This window comes from Rhinoderma darwinii, chromosome 12 (assembly GCF_050947455.1).
Source record: "Rhinoderma darwinii isolate aRhiDar2 chromosome 12, aRhiDar2.hap1, whole genome shotgun sequence".
Lineage (NCBI taxonomy): Eukaryota > Metazoa > Chordata > Amphibia > Anura > Rhinodermatidae > Rhinoderma > Rhinoderma darwinii.
In genome coordinates, this window is record NC_134698.1 from 2955706 (window position 1) to 2978742 (window position 23037).

General features: G+C 47.3%; 1 protein-coding gene and 1 long non-coding RNA gene across 2 annotated transcripts in view; one reads left to right on the forward strand and one right to left on the reverse strand.

Annotated features, from left to right (window-relative positions):
* Positions 1-23037, forward strand: part of ANKRD35 (ankyrin repeat domain 35) — a 49462-nt gene that overhangs the window by 9814 nt on the left and 16611 nt on the right. The window contains exons 5-11 of the mRNA XM_075844081.1: positions 9660-9733; positions 10008-10114; positions 10307-10491; positions 10788-10828; positions 12232-14439; positions 18220-18309; positions 18730-18795. Of these exons, the coding sequence (XP_075700196.1) occupies positions 9660-9733; positions 10008-10114; positions 10307-10491; positions 10788-10828; positions 12232-14439; positions 18220-18309; positions 18730-18795 (2771 nt within the window). The remainder of the gene's footprint in view (positions 1-9659; positions 9734-10007; positions 10115-10306; positions 10492-10787; positions 10829-12231; positions 14440-18219; positions 18310-18729; positions 18796-23037) is intronic.
* On the reverse strand, positions 115-7859 carry LOC142664772 (uncharacterized). Its single transcript, XR_012851373.1, has 2 exons — positions 7645-7859; positions 115-1419 (listed from the first exon to the last, which is right to left on the reverse strand). It is a non-coding gene; the product is annotated as an uncharacterized LOC142664772 (long non-coding RNA).

Sequence of the window (23037 nt, forward strand, 5' to 3'; positions counted from 1 at the left end):
TCTCATATTGTTATGGATGTATACTCAGGTATACTCGTCAGTTGACTGCCTGGTCCAAATTCAGTAGGTTCAGCTTTAGCGTGCGCACGCAAGAAAATACACTGACACCAAGGGTAGGGTCAAAGTAGATCTCATTTATTATGCATTACACTCAAGCTTATATGCTGTCACAAAAAGGGGCTTTCCTTCTGACTTCAGGCTGTGCGTGGTACTCATACATTGGTTCTCTCTTTCTCTCTATGTATATATATATGGTTAGGGTGTATTCCCGGATGCAGGGGCCGTTGTAAAAGAGGAAGTGGAGTCACAAACATACTTATAATCCACAACAGTTCCCCCTTTGACTCCATTTCAATGCTATCCCTATGATCCAGCCCTAGTACCCTTCGTTCCATGTTTCACCAGTTAGGAGACAAGCCTATGCCTAGCACATAGGTCCCTCTTAGTGGTCTTTGATAGAAGAGCTGGATACTCAGTAACCGTATGGAGGGGGTCTGCTTGTGGTAATCCGTTGCTGTCGGTTGTATAAGTTCCTGACCATAGGACGCAGGCGGTTTTAGTGCATCCTCCTCTTCGATTTCGGAAAATTCAGCATACTTGGTTGGGGAGACATCTTCGACCACCTTGGTTATGAGTTTCCTTGCACAAGGGATGACACAACACACACAATGAGTGAGAGTATAAGTATTATACATACAAAAGCTATGACAGCTTGCACTAAGGCTGCCTTCCACCCTCCTATCCAAGCAAAAGCCTGATCCCATGTGTTGGTAATCCCTGAATTCCTTTTTAGTTCTACTGATAGATCCTCCAGTCCTTGGAGTGCCTTACTTATACTACCATCAGGGGCCCTTGGTCAAAGTCATTCGAGCAAGCAGATTTTTCCCATTTTTATCCTTTCTGTCTTGTGCCTGTTGTGGTTTGTATCCCCATTCTGTTCCAGTATTCCACCCCACATAAGCCTACTTCTCAAAATTTGATCCCTCTCCGTTTCCTGGGTGGTTATACAGATGTACTGGGTCCCCTGGTGCATGGTTGATTGCCACTGTGGGCTAGGGCATGGGACTATAATGCAATAGACACTTATAGGGCTTGAAGTGTTATACCAAAAGGTGATTACCCCTTGGTCCTTAGTAATCGCTCCCCATAACCCTCCTGTCCCTTAGTTCCACATATCATCCCCAGAAAGCATAAAAAGGATATAATCATCATGGTTCTATTCCGGGGTCGAGGTCTTTTTGCAGTGAGATGCGTGGACCCAATTATCTCTTCCTTCAAGTTTCACCGATGTGGGGGTTGTGAGAAGGACTTGGAAGGGGCCGTCAAAACGGGGTTCAAGCGAACTTTTCCGATTGAACTTCTTTAGCAGGATCCAATCCCCTGGTTGTATCGGGTTCTCTCCTGTCAGAGAGTCAGGATCTGAAATGGAAGAAAAGACTTTGCCATGTATGTTAGTCAACCGTTTGGTTAGTTCAATTACATATCTGGACAACGTATCATATTGCATATTCAGCTGCTGGGGGAAATATAGTCCCAATCGGGGTACACTGCCAAAGAGTATTTGGTAGGGGCTTAACTTTTGAGGGCCCTTTGGTGTGTGTCTTACACTAAAGAGGGCTAGGGCTAAACTTTCTGGCCAAGGTTTCCCTGCTCCTTCAGCTGCTTTCAGCATTTTCTGTTTGAGCGTACCGTTAAGCCTTTCCACCTTTCCACTGCTCTGTGGATGATAGGGAGTATGAAAAGCTAATTCAGAGCCAAGGGCCTTCCATAGTTCCCTCGTAAGGTTGGCTGTGAAGGCTGGGCCTTGGTCACTCTCGATTGTCTCAGGCACGCCATATCTGCACACTATTTCACTCAACAGCTTTTTAGCAGTGGTTGTGGCTGACTGGTTTTTTACCGGGAACGCCTCTGGCCAACCCGAGAAGATGTCTATCACTACTAGGACATATTCATACAAGCCGGATCTTGGCATTTGTATGTGGTCTATTTGGATTCGCTGGAATGGGTACAGTGGCTTTGGAGTGCATTTCGCTGGAGGTTTCACCATTTTCCCAGGGTTGCACTTCCCACAGGTGATACATCCCTTTGTATATTGATTCGTCATGATAGAGAATCCTGGGGCAAACCAATACATTTGTACCAGGTTATTCATAGGGATTTTCGACAGGTGTGTTGGACCGTGCGCCCACTGGGCCATCATGGGGTATAATGCCCTTGGAAGACACGGTTTGTCATGCTTTGTATACAACCCGTTCTCCATTGTTGCCCCCTTTGTGATCCACTCCTCCTGTTCTGCTTTTGGCTTGCTTTTGCAGAGTGAGGATGAGCTTATTCATGGCTGCCTGGCTATGTAGTGGCGCTTTCTCCTGGTCATCTGGTTCGGAGAGACAGATGAGATCAGCGTAGCTGCTTCCCGAGGTTGTTGTTCCTGAGGTTGCTGCACGTTTAGCAGCCATATCAGCCAGGTTATTCCCCCTTGCCTCCATTGTATCTGCTCTGGTATGTGCTTTGACCTTGACAATAGCCAGTTCCAGGGGCAAGAGAAGGGAGTCCATGAGCTGATGTATGGCTTGGTGATGCTTGATAGGATGTCCATTTGATGTGAGAAAGTCCCGTGCTTTCCAGATGGGTCCGAAATCGTGCGCAACACCATAAGCGTACCTAGAATCGGTGTAAATGGTAGCAGTTTTCCCAGATGCTATATTGCAGGCTGCAATTAGAGCTTGGAGCTCGGCTTCTTGAGCAGACATGTGTGGTGGAAGCTGAACTTCGAGGAGTACCTCAAGGGCAGTAGTAACTGCCATGCCAGTATGGAAGCGTCCACTTTCATCCGCAAATCGTGAGCCATCAACGAAAAGGGTCAAGTCGGGAGCTGCTAGAGGTTCATCGGTGACGGTTTCCAACCCGGCGGCTTCTTGGCTGAGTACCGCTAGACAATCATGTGTAGGTTGGAGGAGAGATTGTTCTTCTTCTTCTTCAGAGATAGGTGAATCGGTAGGAAATGGGAGGAGAGTAGCTGGGTTGAGTACCATACATCTGGAGAGAGTCACGTTATCTGGGATGAGCAGAGAGCATTGGAGGCGAAGGTGACGCGCAGCAGACAGATGCTTTGGCTGAGTTTGTGTAAGTATTGCTGAAATATCATGTGGAGCAAGGATAGTCAGATCATGCGCCAGTACTATGTCCGAGGTTTTGTCTAGTAAGGCATGCACTGCAAATACGGCCCGTAGGCATGAAGGTGCTCCTCTGGCAACTGGGTCGAGGCGAGCTGAATAGTAGCCTATGGGTCTTTGTTTGCCACCATGTATTTGGGTGAGTACTCCAGTGGCATGACCAGTCTTTTCCATGACATAAAGGCGGAATGGCTTGGCATAGTTCGGGAGTCCCAATGCTGGGGAAGAGACCACTAATGACTTGAGTTCATAGAAAGCAGTCACTGCTTCTGGGGGTAATGAGAACGGGTCATTCTTCAGAGAGTCATACAGGGGTTGCATGAGGACAGAAGCATGTAATATCCAGGACCTGCAATAGGAGACAACTCCTAGGAAGGCCTGCAATTGGGAATGTGACGTGGGGATAGCAAGGTCACTGATGGCATTTTTCCTGTCCTCCGTCAGGTGTCTGGATTGATGTGAAATACAATGGCCTAGGAAGATAACTTTCTGCAGGCAGAACTGGAGTTTCTTCTTAGAGGCTCTGCACCCAGCAGTGTGCAGGAAGGTTAACAGGTTGATTGAGGAGTCTCGACAGGTAGGTAGGTCGGGGGCACACAGTAGAAGGTCATCCACATATTGCAGGAGGCACACCTGAAAGTTGGCTTGCTTCCATGGCTCCAGAACCGAGGTCATAGCTTTGGAGAACATTGACGGGCTGTTTTGGGCTCCTTGCGGCATCACGGTCCAAGTGTATTGTGAGCCATTGTGTGTGAACGCAAACAGGTATTGACAGTCCTTGTGGAGTGGGACACTGAAGAAGGCATTTGCTAGGTCAATGACAGTGAAATAGCAGGCTGTGGGTGGTACCTGTGCAAGGAGGGTGTGTGGGTTTGGTACTATTGGGGTCTCGAGTACCGTTGCTTCATTTACTGCACGTAAGTCCTGTACCATGCGGTACTGTGGAGGTTGTCCCTTCTCCACCTTTTTCTTTACTGGAAAAAGGGGGGTGTTACATGAAGAGGTAGTGGGAATCAGGGCTCCTGCCGTGAGATACACTTTTAATTGGGTAGTAATAGCATCAGACTGTGCGATGGACAGAGGGTATTGAGGTTTTCTTGGTAAAGCAGCATGTGGTTTGAGTTGCACCGTGACAGGGGATACATGAAGGCGGCCAATGTCCTGTGGTCCGGTAGACCACAAGGCATTAGGAACGGCTGATAGATCTGTGTGATCCATGCTTGAAGCAGGGGTGTCTGGGAGTGAGAGCAGGCCAAAAATCTGGACAGTTTCTTCCTCTAGTAGGGGAGAGGAAAGGGAGACTGTCCCATCCTCATGGTAAGTGATTGTAGCTTCAATTTTCGACAGGAGATCTGAGCCTAAAAGATTCACCGGGCATGTGGGGGAAGCTACTAGCTGAGCTAACATGGGCCTGGATGGTTGAAGGGAGAGTTGCAGTGGTTTAGTGAGGTGGGATCTGCGTGATTGTCCGTCCACTCCAACGCATGCTACCGTGTTTTTGGAGATACAATTAGGGAAAGGGAGGTCGGACTGTCGGATAACACTTCTGGCAGCGCCGGTGTCCACTAGGAACTTCATAGGTGTTCCTTCAATGTCGATGTGTATACATGGGGTGGGGCCTGCCGGGGTAAGGTGTGGCAGGACCAGTGGAACCGGTTTGCCAGCAGCCTATGGTTGCGGGGCAGGTGGGTACCTGTCCCCTTGCGGGTCACGTGGTGGCCAATCTTGTTGGCGGTCACGTGGTGACCAACTATTGTATGGCTGATTGCGGGGAGGTTGTGTTCTCATTGAGGGTCGGCCTGAGCGGCAATCCCGCTTGAGGTGACCCAATTTCCCACATCCATAGCACGTAGGACGCGGCCTGGACTGGGGAAAGTTGGGTGGGGCATTCCAGTCACCTGGCTGATAGGGTAACAGGGTGGTTTTGGGAGGTTTTGTGGCCAGGTTCTGCTCGATACCCCTTGCTACCTGGAACAAAGTTTCCCCTGCCATGCCTCGGTACTCGGGCCTAGTGCTTATGAGGCTTTTCCTTATGGGTTCCCTAAGCCCCTGGACAAAGGCATGCCCCCATAACTGGGCGTGAGTTTTGACTAGACGTGTGTCAAACCCTAAATCAGTGCAGAGCTGGTTAAGGCGGTAGTAAAACTTCTCAACTGACTCTGCCTTATCCTGCGTAACATCCTGTAGGGCAGTGGCTTGGTCAGCCAGCCGATCTGTGGCCCATTCCTTTAATTTTTCAAGGAAGCGGGGCCCTGAGGCATAGTTATCAATGTCATCAAGATGACCGGGTGTAACATGTGGCTCTATGACTGGCCAGAAAGAGTCTCCTGCCTTTATCTGAGTTAGACCGCACAGGTCCTTCCATGTGGCCGCATGTGTCTTTTGTATCTGGCACAAGCGTCTATAGAAAGGCATGGGTTGTTTTTCTGGATCAGGCAGACCATTTAATAGAGCCTGTGTTTCCTGCGGTTTCCAGGGGACGTATCTGGGACGTTGGTCGGTGCGTCGGCCCCTAAAATTGGAGGAAGTGACATCTGCATCCCTTGCTGAACTCGCAGGGTTGGGGGTGAGCACGGGTGGATTTGACCATGTTGGCGCCAGTTGTGGATTTTGTGTGGCCGCTTCTGCCTCATCCTGTCGCCTGTACCCACTTTGTTCACTATGTACGCTACCCGTCTCCTGTTCGTCATGGTCATGGTCGGAAACACCCAGGGGAAATGTGGCTTCACCCAAATCTACCAAGTCACGTGTGATGGCTGCATAGGGACTGGGAGGCAGCTTGGGTTTTGAGGTGGGTGGTTTGGATGAGGGCGTCTGGCTGGTCCCTCTATTCGGGTGGTACGGGGTATTGTCATGATTGAGTAATGGGTATGTCCCTGATGTGGTGTAAAGTCTAGGGGCCCCACAAAAGTAACAAGTCTCCCGGCAGTCGGGGTTCTGACATTTACATCTCCCACACGTCCAGCCCCGGGGATCCCAGTTGGTCCCGGTGTCGGGGTAGGGTGGAGGTCCGCTCACCAAGGGTGTGGTCGGTGATGCAGACGCCATTTTAGATTCTAACGGTGCGGTCGGTGATGCAGGCTCCATTTTAGATTCTACTTCTGCTTCTTTGTCTTTCTGATCACATGCTGTATAACGATACTTTCCTTCCTCAGTAAACCTTTCCCTCCATTTTGCTTTCTTCACTCCCTTAGCTGTCTTGTACCATGCTTCTGTGTGTTTTTGCAGTCCCTCATCTTGTAAAACTCCCTTCTTGGTGACTAATACCTGTTTCCACTCTGCTTCATCTAAACGGCCTCCACTATGAATTCCAGCCACTTTCGTTAACTTCTTCTTTTTTTGTCACATACTTTTTACCTTCCCTTTCTGCCACCATCTGTGCGGCTGTGTATTCTCCTGTCTCGGTGCTATTGCTGGACCCCATTGTGAAATTTATAGGGTCTTTCCTGCCTGAGTCACGTGCTTTTTAGCAGAGTTATTACACCTGACTACCGAATCCTTGAGCGTGTATTGTTTCCCCCCCCCCCCTCAATGTGTTCCCATATACACCCTATGAGTGTTTCTGGGGTGGGATGTATGTGTATATTTAGCTGGAAAACTTAACTCTCAGTCTGACAATTTATTGCTTTATAACCAGTGTTTTCTGCGTGGAAATCCTTGTCCTCTATATCCACTAAACACCACCCCTCATTAGATATGGCCAAGGTAACCCCGTACAGACAATTAGGACAGGTCAATTATAGGAGTGCCATGAGTGGCCTCCCTTTTGTGATATTCTGGAGTATAACCCAACAAAGGAAAATAACAAAAAGAAGTATGCTAAGACAAATCCCTCAATACATCCGGGGCCAATCCATTTGAAATTAGACAGGCAATAACAGTAATATTCATTTGGGCAATATTTTGGAAAAAAAGGTAATATTCTGGATTATCGGACTTTTGTCTAAAGCATATTCTGGATTATCGGAATTTTGTCTATAATGTAATAAAAACTTATTTTCTGATTATAAGTTGGGTTATTGCAATAAGGCTTAGCTAATTAGTAACATTTTGACATTTTGCCGGACTATTGGAAGTTGTCTACTTTATGTGAATATCGACATATATCCTTCAAGGGCATACGCAACAGGGACTCTTACCGTTGTTAGACGTATGATCTATATTTACATTTTCAAATTCTATATCCGTGGTTGATAGCTAGTCAACACACCACTTCGGACACAATGGGGACTCAAACCTTCATTAGGTGTCGAAGATCAATACTAGATTATTAGGTCGATATTCATAAAAAAACAGCAAACATGTCCGTGTTCCCCAGAGCAGTCAAGTGGAGTTTGTTAGACCATATATGAGTTCTTGGAGCCAAGGCTTTTAATAGTGGTCTTGCGTCCTTAAGGACAGCGGTCCCACCGAAAATGTTGGGCGGCAATACGGGAAGAGTTTGTCAAGTAAGATAATATAATTTTCTTACCTTATGGAGCTGCAGTCTCCCCCTTCCCGATATTCCGGCCACTCGTTCCGGCTAGTGGGTCCGCTGCTCTGTCCGGATCTTTCGCCTAGGCCCCACGTTACGGGCGCCAGCTGTTATGGATGTATACTCAGGTATACTCGTCAGTTGACTGCCTGGTCCAAATTCAGTAGGTTCAGCTTTAGCGTGCGCACGCAAGAAAATACACTGACACCAAGGGTAGGGTCAAAGTAGATCTCATTTATTATGCATTACACTCAAGCTTATATGCTGTCACAAAAAGGGGCTTTCCTTCTGACTTCAGGCTGTGCGTGGTACTCATACATTGGTTCTCTCTTTCTCTCTATGTATATATATATGGTTAGGGTGTATTCCCGGATGCAGGGGCCGTTGTAAAAGAGGAAGTGGAGTCACAAACATACTTATAATCCACAACAATATCTATCTATCTATCTATCTATCTATCTATCTATCTATCTATCTATCTATCTATCTATCTATCTATCTATCTATCTATCTATCTATCTATCTCATATCTATCTATCTCATATCTATCTATCTATCTCATATCTATCTATCTATCTATCTATCTCATATCTATCTATCTCATATCTATCTATCTATCTATCTATCTATCTATCTATCTATCTATCTATCTATCTATCTATCTATCTATCTATCTATCTATCTATCTATCTATCTATCTATCTCATATCTATCTATCTACATATCTATCTCATATCTATCTATCTATCTATCTATCTATCTATCTATCTATCTATCTATCTATCTATCTATCTATCTATCTCATATCTATCTATCCCATATCTATCTATCTATCTATCTATCTATCTATCTATCTATCTATCTATCTCATATCTATCTATCTATCTATCTCATATCTATCTATCTATCTATCTATCTATCTATCTATCTATCTATCTATCTATCTATCTATCTATCTATCTCATAGCTATCTATCTATCTATCTCATATCTATCTATCCCATATCTATCTATCTATCTATCTATCTATCTATCTATCTATCTATCTATCTATCTATCTATCTATCTATCTATCTCATATCTATCTATCTATCTATCTATCTATCTATCTATCTATCTATCTATCTATCTATCTATCTCATATCTATCTATCTATCTATCTATCTCATATCTATCTATCTATCTATCTATCTATCTATCTATCTATCTATCTATCTATCTATCTATCTATCTATCTATCTCTCTCATATCTATCTATCTCATATCTATCTATCTCATATCTATCTATCTATCTATCTATCTATCTATCTATCTATCTATCTATCTATCTATCTATCTCATATCTATCTATCTCATATCTATCTATCTATCTATCTATCTATCTATCTATCTATCTATCTATCTATCTATCTATCTATCTATCTATCTATCTATCTATCTATCTATCTCATATCTATCTATCTATCTATCTATCTATCTATCTATCTATCTATCTATCTATCTATCTATCTATCTATCTATCTATCTATCTCATATCTATCTATCTATCTCATATCTATCTATCTATCTCATATCTATCTATCTATCTATCTATCTATCTATCTATCTATCTATCTATCTATCTATCTCATATCTATCTATCTATCTATCTCATATCTATCTATCTATCATCTATCTATCTATCTCATATCTATCTATCTATCTATCTCATATCTATCTATCTATCTATCTATCTATCTATCTATCTATCTATCTATCTATCTATCTATCTATCTATCTATCTATCTATCTATCTATCTATCTCATATCTATCTATCTATCTCATATCTATCTATCTATCTCATATCTATCTATCTATCTATCTATCTATCTATCTATCTATCTATCTATCTATCTATCTATCTATCTATCTATCTATCTATCCCAGGGTGTGTGGTTGTGTATGGATGCGTGCATATTTTTTTTTATTATTTTATTCCACCATTCATTGTGTTTGTTCTCTGTGTCTTGCAGCCGCCTCCGGGTGCGTCTCCAGCGTGCTCCTCCTGTGTGACGCAGAAGACACCGTTCTGGATGCTGCGGATGATGTGAGTCCATCTCTCCATCACTTCCATAGCCGGTCTCCCCAATGTCACTTTCTATGAGACCAACAGGAAATTCCAAGATCTCCTTATCCGCTCAGTCTCTGGCGGCTCCCGCGCTCGCGGGGCTGATGTGGGTTGGCGTTCGTAGGGGGTTTGTTATCCATTTAGTATATGGAGGAAGGGTCAGTGCTGAGGCCCTGCTTGTAGGTGAATTATTGGCATTGGAAACGAGAAAAAAAATTCCAGAAACCAACGCTTTGCTTTATATTATTTTCAGGACGGCCGGACACCCCTTATGGTCGCCGCCCAACGCAACCATCCCACGGTGTGTTCTTTGCTGCTGGACCGCGGGGCTCAGGTGGACCTATACGACCGGGACAAGAAGTACGTGTCTGACAGGGGTGGGGGCGAGTCCTACTCTTTAGTCTACTGACAGATAAGCAGGGGAACCATGGGCAGTATAGCAAGCCATAGGCGCAAGAGCCCAATACATAGATTTACCGTATAGGAGCTCTCCGGTCATTTGTCACCTGTCAACATTTGGGGGTGACGCTTGTTCTTTTCTCTATGTGACAGGACAGCGCTGGTTCTGGCCTGCGAAAAGGGCAACATCCAGGCTGCGGAGACTCTAATCACCAAAGGAGCCGACCCTTCCGTGCGCGATACCAAAGGCTGCGATGCTCTGCATTATACCAGTCTGTGCAGGGACGACTCTCTCAGGAAACTGGTCCAAGCTGCCCTGGACCGAAGGAAAAATAATGGTGAATATTAAAAAAAAAATCAAAAAAAAAAATCTTCCATCAGACACACAAGCAGTTACCAGGCAAATCACCATCCGCATAAATGTCCTCCACTATTCAAGACAAGGATGTGGACATTGATGTAGATGGTGATTCTGTCCTGCACTACGTCTCGGTGACATCACCGAACCGCCGGAGTTCAGGATGACCAATGACTATCCGTTTATAATGTTATAAGCAGCTCCTCCGTTTTCAGATTATACAGACGTATGACGGGCAGCAGGAAATCCTAATCTATTGTTCTATTCTTTCTACAGAGCAACACTCTCGAAATCGTGACAATCCCGCTGGTTCCAAGGTACGATGAGTAATATCTACCGTGAAAGATTCCCGGCAAAGTGCACTATTTTATAGATCGCTAGGTCAATGACGTAAAAAAAGTGTTTCCTGTTCAGAAAGAGGTTCTGCAGCAGCTGGGGTTTTGCTTTTATACAGTACATAGCCATGTGTTTTCTTCTGCATTATTGATGCCCTTCCAAAAAAACGGAAAAAAAAAAGAAGGCGACTGCGATTTTAAAACGCCCCGAAGTTTGTGTTAGGATCGGTTACACGGGCCAATTATCAGGCAAACGAGCGTTCATATGATTGTTTGTTCCCAGTCCTTGTTCTGTGTAAACTGGCCAACGATCAGCCGATGAACGAGCAAACACTCATTCGTTGGCTGATCGTATCGTTTATTCAGCCGAAAATATTATATATATAGCGCATCTCCCTGTGTAAACAACGACCTACTGCCGACATGATAGAAATGTATGGGGTCGAGCGATCATAATAACGAACACTCGTCTCCATACTAGCTCCTTGTGAAAGGAGCAAAAGAGCGAAGATCAACGATACAGCTCGTTGATTGGCGCTCGCTTACTCGTTGATCGGCGTTCGCTTACTCGTTGATCAGCGCTCGCTTACTCGTTGATCGGCGCTCGCTTACTCGTTGATCGGCGTTCGCTTACTCGATCGGCGTTCGCTTACTCGATCGGCGTTCGCTTACTCGTTGATCGGCGATCGCTTACTCGTTGATCGGCGTTCGCTTACTCGTTGATCGGCGCTCGCTTACTCGTTGATCGCCTTTCGCTTACTCGTTGATCGGCGCTCGCTTACTTGTTGATCGGCTGATCGTATCGTATATGCAGCCGAAAAAATTATCGTTGTCAGCAGGACATCTCACTGTGTAAACAACGACGCGCTGCCATCATGCTGGAAATGTATGATCATAATAACGAGCGCTCGTCCCCATACTAGCTCCTGGCGAAAGGAGCAAACGAGCGCCGATCAATGAAACAGCTCGTTGATCGGCGCTTCTTTACACAGCCCATGTCGGTCTGTGTAAGAAGACCCATACAGATAATTACACGTTACCCCCCCCCCCCCACCCCACAACACAGAAGTGACAATCCAGTCATCCAATATTTAAATTGTCATCTACCGCTCTCTGCAAATTACACGGTCTGCATTTCTGTGGCTCTATAAATATATTGGTGTAATAAAAAAGTTTATTTTCTGTCTTTCCTTAAAAAAAAAATGGCCAGTCATAGCCAAATATGCCTGCAAGTAGCAATAAGAATGACGTGTGCACCAGCCCTATATACAGGAGGCAGCAGTACGATGATTATAAGGAATGGGGTATAAAGTAATGCAACAAAAAGTTGTAGCACTGCCAGGCAAGCAAAGACTGAATTGTAATCCGCTATGTGTATATTGTAGGCCGTACCGCAGACCCCCAGCCGAGAGCAGGAGCTGGTCATCATGTGGAAGAAAAGATACGACGAAGAGCAAAAGCGTGGCGTGTGGCTTCAAGGAGAGTTGATGATGAAGACCCAAGACTTTGAAAGGGTTTCCGAGGAACATAGGCTGGAGTGCGACCGAATCAGAGACCTGGCCGGCACGCTGGACGGTCTACTCGAGGGTGTGGGTGAAAAAAACAGACCAAGGACGGGGGATTATTACGTCTCCGACACTTGTGAGCTGTTGGCTGGACTTCTCGAGCGGGTTAAGTCCTTCAAAGATCATCAGCTGAATGAACGCAAAGGTCAAGAAGAAATGATCAAAGACCTCAATGCCAAGTCTAGCGAGACTAAAAAGCTGGAAGAGCTACGCCAAGAAGAGATGAGTCGCCTTCAGGACGAAGCTGCCGCTGCAAGAGAAAAGGAAGAGGGTGCCCGGAGGAGAGTGACGGAGTTGGAAGGTCATCTAGAGAATATGAGGGAAGTCCTGTCACAGTTCGAGAAGAGGAAACGGTTACAGAGCACAGTGGTAGAAGATCTGCAGGAACAGATCTCAGAGGTCACGCGGGAAAAGGAAGAACTCCTGGATCTAGTACAAAAACTCCGAGAACAAGAAGTAAACGTGGACCATGTCCACACAAAAAGACTTCAAAACGGGCAAGCGTTACCGGACCAAGATATACTTAGTAACCTAATAAAAAAACTGAAAAGTAGCTGTATTCATGTAGATATAAAACAAGGCAATGGAATATCCCAAGGATGTTCCGGTTACGTGCCGAAAGACGTCCTGGAGAAGAGTGTCGATGATTGGAAGTCGACGATCACAGGGTTAGAGAAATATGTCGCGGAAGTTGAGAACGTAGTCGGTGGCAAATCAGAGAGGACGGACTCACTACTAACTAACGGTTCCACCGGTGAGCAAAAGAGTGGGCACCGACTTCCGAGACAGGCCACTGAACACTACAAACAAGTAGAAACCAACGTGGCCTGCTTACAGGCGGATGCAACGCAACAAAGTTTAAGCCGCATAACCCAGCTGGAGAGCGGGACACCCCAGCCTGGCGACCTCACCAAGACGACCGACTCTCGAAAGCCAAAAATGACCGAATTAGAAGCCGAGTTGTCATCTCTGAAAACGACTCATGACGATCTCCTCACCCGTATGAACCAAGTTGTCCAAGAGAAGCAGAATTTAGAAGAAGGCCTCCTTGCTCTTCAAGAAAGCATGCAGTCGGAATTCGCCATGAGACAAGAAACTGAAAAACGGTGTAAGGATTACAAACACCAGATCTTAGTCTTGTCGGATGAGCTGCTGGCGGAACAAGACAAGTTCAAAAAGTTGAAGACCAGACTGGAAGCTCGGCAGAATGAAATGGTCATGTTACGGGACAGTTTCCCTCCGGAGATCATTCGAGAAGAAAGCAGCAGATCCGTCAGTTCTGACATCTTGGAGGAGTTGTACTGGAATGTTGGAACCCTGGTAACGAAATATAACGACGCCTTGCAACGGGCTGTTGCTTTGCAGAATGAGAAACTTAAGCTTCTGGATGACCAGGTCCAGACCATCTCGATGACTGAACACAAAAACATTCTCAATGAGATCAAAAACCAGTTACATGCGAAGATCAGGGAAACGGAGGACCTAAAGCAAAGGTTGTTCCAAACAATGGGCAACGTGGTGGAACTCAAAGACCAATTGGCAGCTCGGACTTCCAACTCCATTCCTAAAGTTGAGTTCGAGAACAGCTTGTTGGACCTGGAACGAATAGTGACGGCATTGAAGGAGGAGAATGAGGAATGGAAGGCGGCTCTGGAGGGTCAACGTGAAGAAGTCATCGTCCTCAAGCAACGACTGGAACTACAGTCTGAAGAGGGACAGAAGGAAGCAAGAATGGTACAGGAGTTGGAGAAAGTCAGGGGTGGTCTGGAGACCCAGGTTCATACTTTAAGGGAAGAAGTTCAGGGGTTTTCCGAGAAATATACTCGAGCTTGGAAGGAAGCGGATCGTGGCAGAGAAATGCTTTCATCTGAGAAGGAGAAGGTGCAACTTCTAGAGAAGAAAGTTCACCAGCTGAAGAAAGAAGCAGAAGAGCTGAGGATCCAGTCCCGGAAATACGAGGAAGAAAATCGCCACCTAAACGAGAAACATGAAGACATCTCCAAAGCTTCCCAGGAGAAGCAGGAGAAGGTGAGTGGGAGGTTTCATTCCGTTTTCTTCCACAAAATAAAAGTGTTGTGAAAAGTGCGGCAAATTTTCTGGGGTCATTCCCTCCGGCACACTCTTATATATGTAAGAAAATAAAAATTGGAACACAGAGACACATAATCGCGGTCAGGGACAGGCGCACACTCTCTCTTACCGTCAGGGACAGGTGCACACTCTCTCTTACCGTCAGGGACAGGCACACACTCTCTCTTACCGTCAGGGACAGGCGCACACTCTCTCTTACCGTCAGGGACAGGCGCACACTCTCTCTTACCGTCAGGGACAGGTGCACACTCTCTCTTACCGTCAGGGACAGGCACACACTCTCTCTTACCGTCAGGGACAGGCGCACACTCTCTCTTACCGTCAGGGACAGGCACACACTCTCTCTTACCGTCAGGGACAGGCGCACACTCTCTCTTACCGTCAGGGACAGGCGCACACTCTCTCTTACAGTCAGGGACAGGCATACACTCTCTATTACAATCAGGGACATGCGCACACTCTCTATTACAGTCAGGGACAGGCGCACACTCTATTACAGTCAGGGACAGGCGCACACTCTCTATTACAGTCAGGGACAGGCGCACACTCTCTATTACAGTCAGGGACAGGCGTACACTCCCTCTTACAGTCAGGGACAGGCGTACACTCTTTCTTACAGTCAGGGACAGGCGTACACTCACTCTTACAGTCAGGGACAGGCGTACACTCTCTCTTACAGTCAGGGACAGGCGTACACTCTCTCTTACAGTCAGGGACAGGAGTACACCCCCTCTTACAGTCAGGGACAGGCGTACACTCACTCTTACAGTCAGGGACAGGCGTACACTCTCTCTTACAGTCAGGGACAGGAGTACACCCCCTCTTACAGTCAGGGACAGGAGTACACTCCCTCTTACAGTCAGGGACAGGCGTACACTCTCTCTTACAGTCAGGGACAGGCATACACTCTCTCTTACAGTCAGGGAAAGGCATACACTCTCTCTTACAGTCAGGGACAGGCGCACACTCTATTACAGTCAGGGACAGGCGTACACTCTCTCTTACAGTCAGGGACAGGCATACAATCTTACAGTCAGGGACAGGCGCACACTCTCTCTTACAGTCAGGGACAGGCGCACACTCTCTTACAGTCAGGGACAGGCGCAAACTCTATTACAGTCAGGGACAGGCACACACTCTATTACAGTCAGGGACAGGCGCACACTCTCTTACAGTCAGGGACAGGCATACACTCACTCTTACAATCAGGGACAGGAGTACACTCCCTCTTACAGTCAGGGACAGGTGCACACTCCCTCTTACAGTCAGGGACAGGTGCACACTCCCTCTTACAGTCAGGGACAGGAGTACACTCCCTCTTACAGTCAGGGACAGGAGTACACTCCCTCTTACAGTCAGGGACAGGCGTACACGCGCTCTTACAGTCAGGGACAGGCGTACACTCTCTTACAGTCAGGGACAGGCGTACACTCTCTTACAGTCAGGGACAGGCATACACTCTCTCTTACAGTCAGGGACAGGCATACACTCTCTCTTACAGTCAGGGACAGGCATACACTCTCTTACAGTCAGGCACAGGCGCACACTCTCTTACAGTCAGGGACAGGCGCACACTCTATTACAGTTAGGGACAGGCGCACTCTTACAGTCACGGACAGGCGCACTCTCTCTTACAGTCAGGGACAGGCGTAAACTCGCTCTTACAGTCAGGGACAGGCGCACACTCTCTTACAGTCAGGGATAGGCGCACACTCTCTTACAGTCAGGGACAGGTGCACACTCTCTTACAGTCAGGGACAGGCGTACATTCCCTCTTACAGTCAGGGACAGGCGCACACTCTCTCTTACAGTCAAGGACAGACGCACACTCGCTCTTACAGTCACTGACAGGCGTACACTCGCTCTTACAGTCACTGACAGGCGTACACTTTCTCTTACAGTCAGGGACAGGGGTACGCTCACTCTTACAGTCAGGGACAGGCATACACCCTCTCTTACAGTCAGGGACCGGCGTACACTCGGTCTTACAGTCAGGAACAGGCGTACACTCTCTCTTACAGTCACTGACAGGCGCACACTCTCTCTTACAGGCAGGGACAGGCGTACACACTCTCTTACAGTCAGAGACAGGCGTACACTCCCTCTTACAGGCAGGGACAGGCGTACACTCTCTCTTACAGTCACTGACAGGCGTACACTCTCTCTTACAGTCAGGGACAGGCGTACACTCTCTTACAGTCAGGAACAGGCATACACTCTCTCTTACAGTCACTGACAGGCGTACACTCTCTCTTACAGTCAGGGACAGGTGTATACTCTCTTAAAGTCAGGCACAGGCGTACACTCTCTCTTACAGTCAGGGACAGGCGCACACTCTCTTACAGTCGGACAGGCGCACACTCTCTTACAGTCAGGGACAGGCGTACACTCTCTCTTACAGTCAGGGACAGGCGTACACTCTCTTACAGTCAGGGACAGGCGTACACTCTCTCTTACAGTCAGGGACAGGCGTACACTCGCTCCTACAGTCAGGGACAGGCGCACACTCGCTCCTACAGTCAGGGACAGGCGCACACTCTCTTACAGTCAGGGACAGGTGTATACTCTCTTACAGTCAGGGACAGACGCACACTCGTTCTTACAGTCAGGGACAGGTGTATACGCTCTCTTACAGTCAGGGACAGGTGTATACTCTCTCTTACAGTCAGGGACAGACGCACACTCTCTTACAGTCAGGGACAGGCGTACACTCTCTCTTACAGTCAGGGACAAGTGTATACTCTCTTACAGTCAGGGACAGGTGCACACTCTCTCTTACAGTCAGGGACAGACGCACACTCTCTTACAGTCAGGGACAGGCGCACACTCTCTCTTACAGTCAGGGACAGGCATACACTCTCTCTTACAGTCAGGGACAGGCGTACACTCTCTCTTACAGTCAGGGACAGGCGTACACTCTCTCTTACAGTCAGGGACAGGCGCACACTCTCTCTTACAGTCAGGGACAGACGCACACTCTCTTACAGTCAGGGACAGGCGTACACTCTCTCTTACAGTCAGGGACAGGCATACACTCTCTCTTACAGTCAGGGACAGGCGTACACTCTCTCTTACAGTCAGGGACAGGCGTACACTCTCTCTTACAGTCAGGGACAAGTGTATACTCTCTTACAGTCAGGGACAGGTGCACACTCTCTCTTACAGTCAGGGACAGACGCACACTCTCTTACAGTCAGGGACAGGCGCACACTCTCTCTTACAGTCAGGGACAGGCATACACTCTCTCTTACAGTCAGGGACAGGCGTACACTCTCTCTTACAGTCAGGGACAGGCGTACACTCTCTCTTACAGTCAGGGACAGGCATACACCCCAGTGACGTCCTCTCTGAGTGGAGTCAAATTAATCAAACAGATAATGGGCAATAAAAATAAAAAAAACGCTGTCGTTTCGAGGGATCATTAACCAGCTGGACCCGGCAGCCTTTGTGTTATTTACCAGGAGCCAAAACAGGGAGCAAGATTGACGACTCTATAAACCGTCCGTGGAGGCAACTAAATACCCCATTACTGACAATACTGATGTACTACGGAGTGTCCATTATTTATTTCTGTTACTGATATAGCGCCGACATATTCTGCAGTGCTGTACAGGGGAACATTTAGGTAAAAACCTTACACAGAGGTGCTGCTATTTCTGGGGTAGTCGCACTAGAAGTGGCACATTTTTCTAAAGCGAAGCTTTTTTTTTTTCTAAGATGATGGAATCCATGAAGGAGATGGCGTCTCTAACCAAAGAAATCGACCGGCAACAGAAGCGCTGCGAGGAGCTGGCTGGTAAACTCGAGGTATGTGATTAGTCGCTGACTACTCATTCATATCAGGTCGGGGAGTCCTCAGCCACTCGTACAGTTATAAGGATTTTTAACATCGAAAAGTATCTTTTACCTCAAAATTCACATTTACAGTGAAGTCTAAGAACTGATCGTTTACTACTAGAACTCCTCCACCAGGGGGCAGTCTTTCATTGCGGTCTATGGATGACTTTCATATCACCTTACCCTTCAGTGCAAATATCACAAATATTAATAATATGTCCTCATCATATAAGTTTTAAATGTACAAAAATTAAGAATGACTTTAGTTGGCGACACAGTCCAGAAATGGTTCAGTATGAACGACTGAGGGTCACCGAGGGTCCGGGGATTATTTTACACACCGGCGACTTCATACCCATATTCTAATTTCAATTTTGTATTTTTTAACAGGACACCAACAAACGTCACCAAGAAATAATCTCCATTTACAGGACTCATCTCCTCAACGCAGCTCAGGTAATACATAAAACATAGCACCTTGCGGGGAGGGGGAGAACAGCCGAAAATCATCTGAAGCGGTCATACAGGGGACTATGTGTTCCTTATCCAACCAGCTATACGATACCATTCACTATCGGGACGCGGGGTGTTGTCACGCGTGCCCTCCTACAGGGTATATGGGCGATGGTTGACTTGAGACACCCCTTTAACCGCGCACCCATGGACTACAGTGCCTCATCAGCTTCACCGAAAGCAAAGAGAGCGCCACATACCCTGTCCATGTCATCCCCAATATTGATCGTTTACCCAAATCCATGCCTTTTTGGGTCATATCCCTGTGGCCGACATTTATATAAGAGCAGTCATTGTGCTGCAGCGCCCCCCGAACACACAGTACAGCCTGTTGAGCTGCACAGGGGGCCACTCTAGTCACGGGAGGATTTATAACATGTATCCTACTTCTGTTGATCCTCAATGATTGTCTGATCTGGTCTGTGATTGGCTGATTGCTGATAATGCAGTTACCTGTGTCTTCAGACACAGATGAAGTAGCAAGATGGAGTCTCACAGGCCTTAGTACAGGCACTCGCCCTCTTCACAGGGAGTTAATCCCCTCCCTGCCCTACGCTAGACCACCAGGGATGTTATCATTACCTCCTTCCCTGCCCCAGACCACCAGGGATGTTATCATTAACTTCTTCCCTGCCCTAGACCACCAGGGATGTTAGCATTAACTTCTTCCCTGCCCTAGACCACCAGGGATGTTAGCATTAACTTCTTCCCTGCCCTAGACCACCAGGGATGTTAGCATTAACTTCTTCCCTGCCCTAGACCACCAGGGATGTTAGCATTAACTGCTTGCCTGCCCTAGACCACCAGGGATGTTATCATTAACCCCTTCTCTGCTCTAGACCACCAGGGGTGTTACTATTAACTCCTTCCCTGCCCTAGACCACCAGGGATGTTACCATTAACTCCTTCCCTGCCCTAGACCACCAGGGATGTTACCATTAACTCCTTCCCTGCCCTAGACCACCAGGGATGTTACCATTAACTCCTTCCCTGCCCTAGACCACCAGGGATGTTACCATTAACTCCTTCCTTGCTCAAGACCACCAGGGATGTTACCATTGACTCCTCTGCTCTAGACCACCAGGGATGTTACCATTAACTCCTTCTCTGCCCTAGACCACCAGGGATGTTATCATTAACAGCTTGCCTGCCCTAGACCACCAGGGATTTTACCATTAACTGCTTCTTTGCCCTAGAGCACCAGGGATGTTACCATTAACTTCTTCCCTGCCCTAGACCACCAGGGATGTTACCATTAACTCCTTCCCTGCCCTAGACCACGAGGGATGTTATCCTTAACTCCTTCCCTGCCCTAGACCACCAGGGATGTTACCATTAACTTCTTCCCTGCCCTAGACCACCAGGGATGTTACCATTAACTCCTTCCCTGCCCTAGACCACGAGGGATGTTACCATTAACTCCTTCCCTGCCCTAGACCACCAGGGATGTTATCATTAACTGCTTCCCTGCCCTAGACCACCAGGGAGGTTATCATTAACTCCTTCTCTGCCCTAAACCACCAGGGATGTTATCATTAACTGCTTCCCTGCCCTAGACCACCAGGGATGTTATCATTAACTGCTTCCCTGCCCTAAACCACCAGGGATGTTATCATTAACTCCTTTTCTGCCCTAAACCACCAGGGATGTTATCATTAACTGCTTCCCTGCCCTAGACCACCAGGGATGTTATCATTAACCCCTTCTCTGCTCTAGACCACCAGGGGTGTTACTATTAACTCCTTCCCTGCCCTAGACCACCAGGGATGTTACCATTAACTCCTTCCCTGACCTAGACCACCAGGGATGTTACCATTAACTCCTTCCCTGCCCTAGACCACCAGGCATGTTACCATTAACTCCTTCCCTGCCCTAGACCACCAGGGATGTTACCATTAACTCCTTCCTTGCTCAAGACCACCAGGGATGTTACCATTGACTCCTCTGCTCTAGACCACCAGGGATGTTACCATTAACTCCTTCTCTGCCCTAGACCACCAGGGATGTTATCATTAACAGCTTGCCTTCCCTAGACCACCAGGGATTTTACCATTAACTGCTTCTTTGCCCTAGAGCACCAGGGATGTTATTAATTCCTTCCCTGCCCTAGACCACCAGGGATGTTATTAATTCCTTCCCTGCCCTAGACCACCAGGGATGTTATCATTAACTCCTTCCCTGCCCTAGACCACCAGGGATGTTATCCTTAACTCCTTCCCTGCCCTAGACCACCAGGGATGTTACCATTAACTTCTTCCCTGCCCTAGACCACCAGGGATGTTACCATTAACTCCTTCCCTGCCCTAGACCACGAGGGATGTTACCATTAACTCCTTCCCTGCCCTAGACCACCAGGGATGTTATCATTAACTGCTTCCCTGCCCTAGACCACCAGGGATGTTATCATTAACTCCTTCTCTGCCCTAAACCACCAGGGATGTTATCATTAACTGCTTCCCTGCCCTAGACCACCAGGGATGTTATAATTAACTGCTTCCCTGCCCTAAACCACCAGGGATGTTATCATTAACTCCTTCTCTGCCCTAAACCACCAGGGATGTTATCATTAACTGCTTCCCTGCCCTAGACCACCAGGGATGTTATCATTAACCCCTTCTCTGCTCTAGACCACCAGGGGTGTTACTATTAACTCCTTCCCTGCCCTAGACCACCAGGGATGTTATCATTAACTCCTTCCCTGCCCTAGACCACCAGGGATGTTACCATTAACTTCTTCCCTGCCCTAGACCACCAGGGATGTTACCATTAACTCCTTCCCTGCCCTAGACCACCAGGGATGTTATCATTAACTCCTTCCCTGCCCTAGACCACCAGGGATGTTACCATTAACTTCTTCCCTGCCCTAGACCACCAGGGATGTTATCATTAACTGCTTCCCTGCCCTAAACCACCAGGGATGTTATCATTAACTCCTTCTCTGCCCTAAACCACCAGGGATGTTATCATTAACTGCTTCCCTGCCCTAGACCACCAGGGATGTTATCATTAACCCCTTCTCTGCTCTAGACCACCAGGGGTGTTACTATTAACTCCTTCCCTGCCCTAGACCACCAGGGATGTTATCATTAACTCCTTCCCTGCCCTAGACCACCAGGGATGTTACCATTAACTTCTTCCCTGCCCTAGACCACCAGGGATGTTACCATTAACTCCTTCCCTGCCCTAGACCACCAGGGATGTTATCATTAACTCCTTCCCTGCCCTAGACCACCAGGGATGTTACCATTAACTTCTTCCCTGCCCTAGACCACCAGGGATGTTATCATTAACTGCTTCCCTGCCCTAAACCACCAGGGATGTTATCATTAACTCCTTCTCTGCCCTAAACCACCAGGGATGTTATCATTAACTGCTTCCCTGCCCTAGACCACCAGGGATGTTATCATTAACCCCTTCTCTGCTCTAGACCACCAGGGATGTTATCCTTAACTCCTTCCCTGCCCTAGACCACCAGGGATGTTATCATTAACAGCTTGCCTGCCCTAGACCACCAGGGATTTTACCATTAACTGCTTCTTTGCCCTAGAGCACCAGGGATGTTATTAATTCCTTCCCTGCCCTAGACCACCAGGGATGTTATTAATTCCTTCCCTGCCCTAGACCACCAGGGATGTTATCATTAACTCCTTCCCTGCCCTAGACCACCAGGGATGTTACCATTAACTTCTTCCCTGCCCTAGACCACCAGGGATGTTACCATTAACTCCTTCCCTGCCCTAGACCACGAGGGATGTTACCATTAACTCCTTCCCTGCCCTAGACCACCAGGGATGTTATCATTAACTGCTTCCCTGCCCTAGACCACCAGGGATGTTATCATTAACTCCTTCTCTGCCCTAAACCACCAGGGATGTTATCATTAACTGCTTCCCTGCCCTAGACCACCAGGGATGTTATCATTAACTGCTTCCCTGCCCTAAACCACCAGGGATGTTATCATTAACTCCTTCTCTGCCCTAAACCACCAGGGATGTTATCATTAACCGCTTCCCTGCCCTAGACCACCAGGGATGTTATCATTAACCCCTTCTCTGCTCTAGACCACCAGGGGTGTTACTATTAACTCCTTCCCTGCCCTAGACCACCAGGGATGTTATCATTAACTCCTTCCCTGCCCTAGACCACCAGGGATGTTACCATTAACTTCTTCCCTGCCCTAGACCA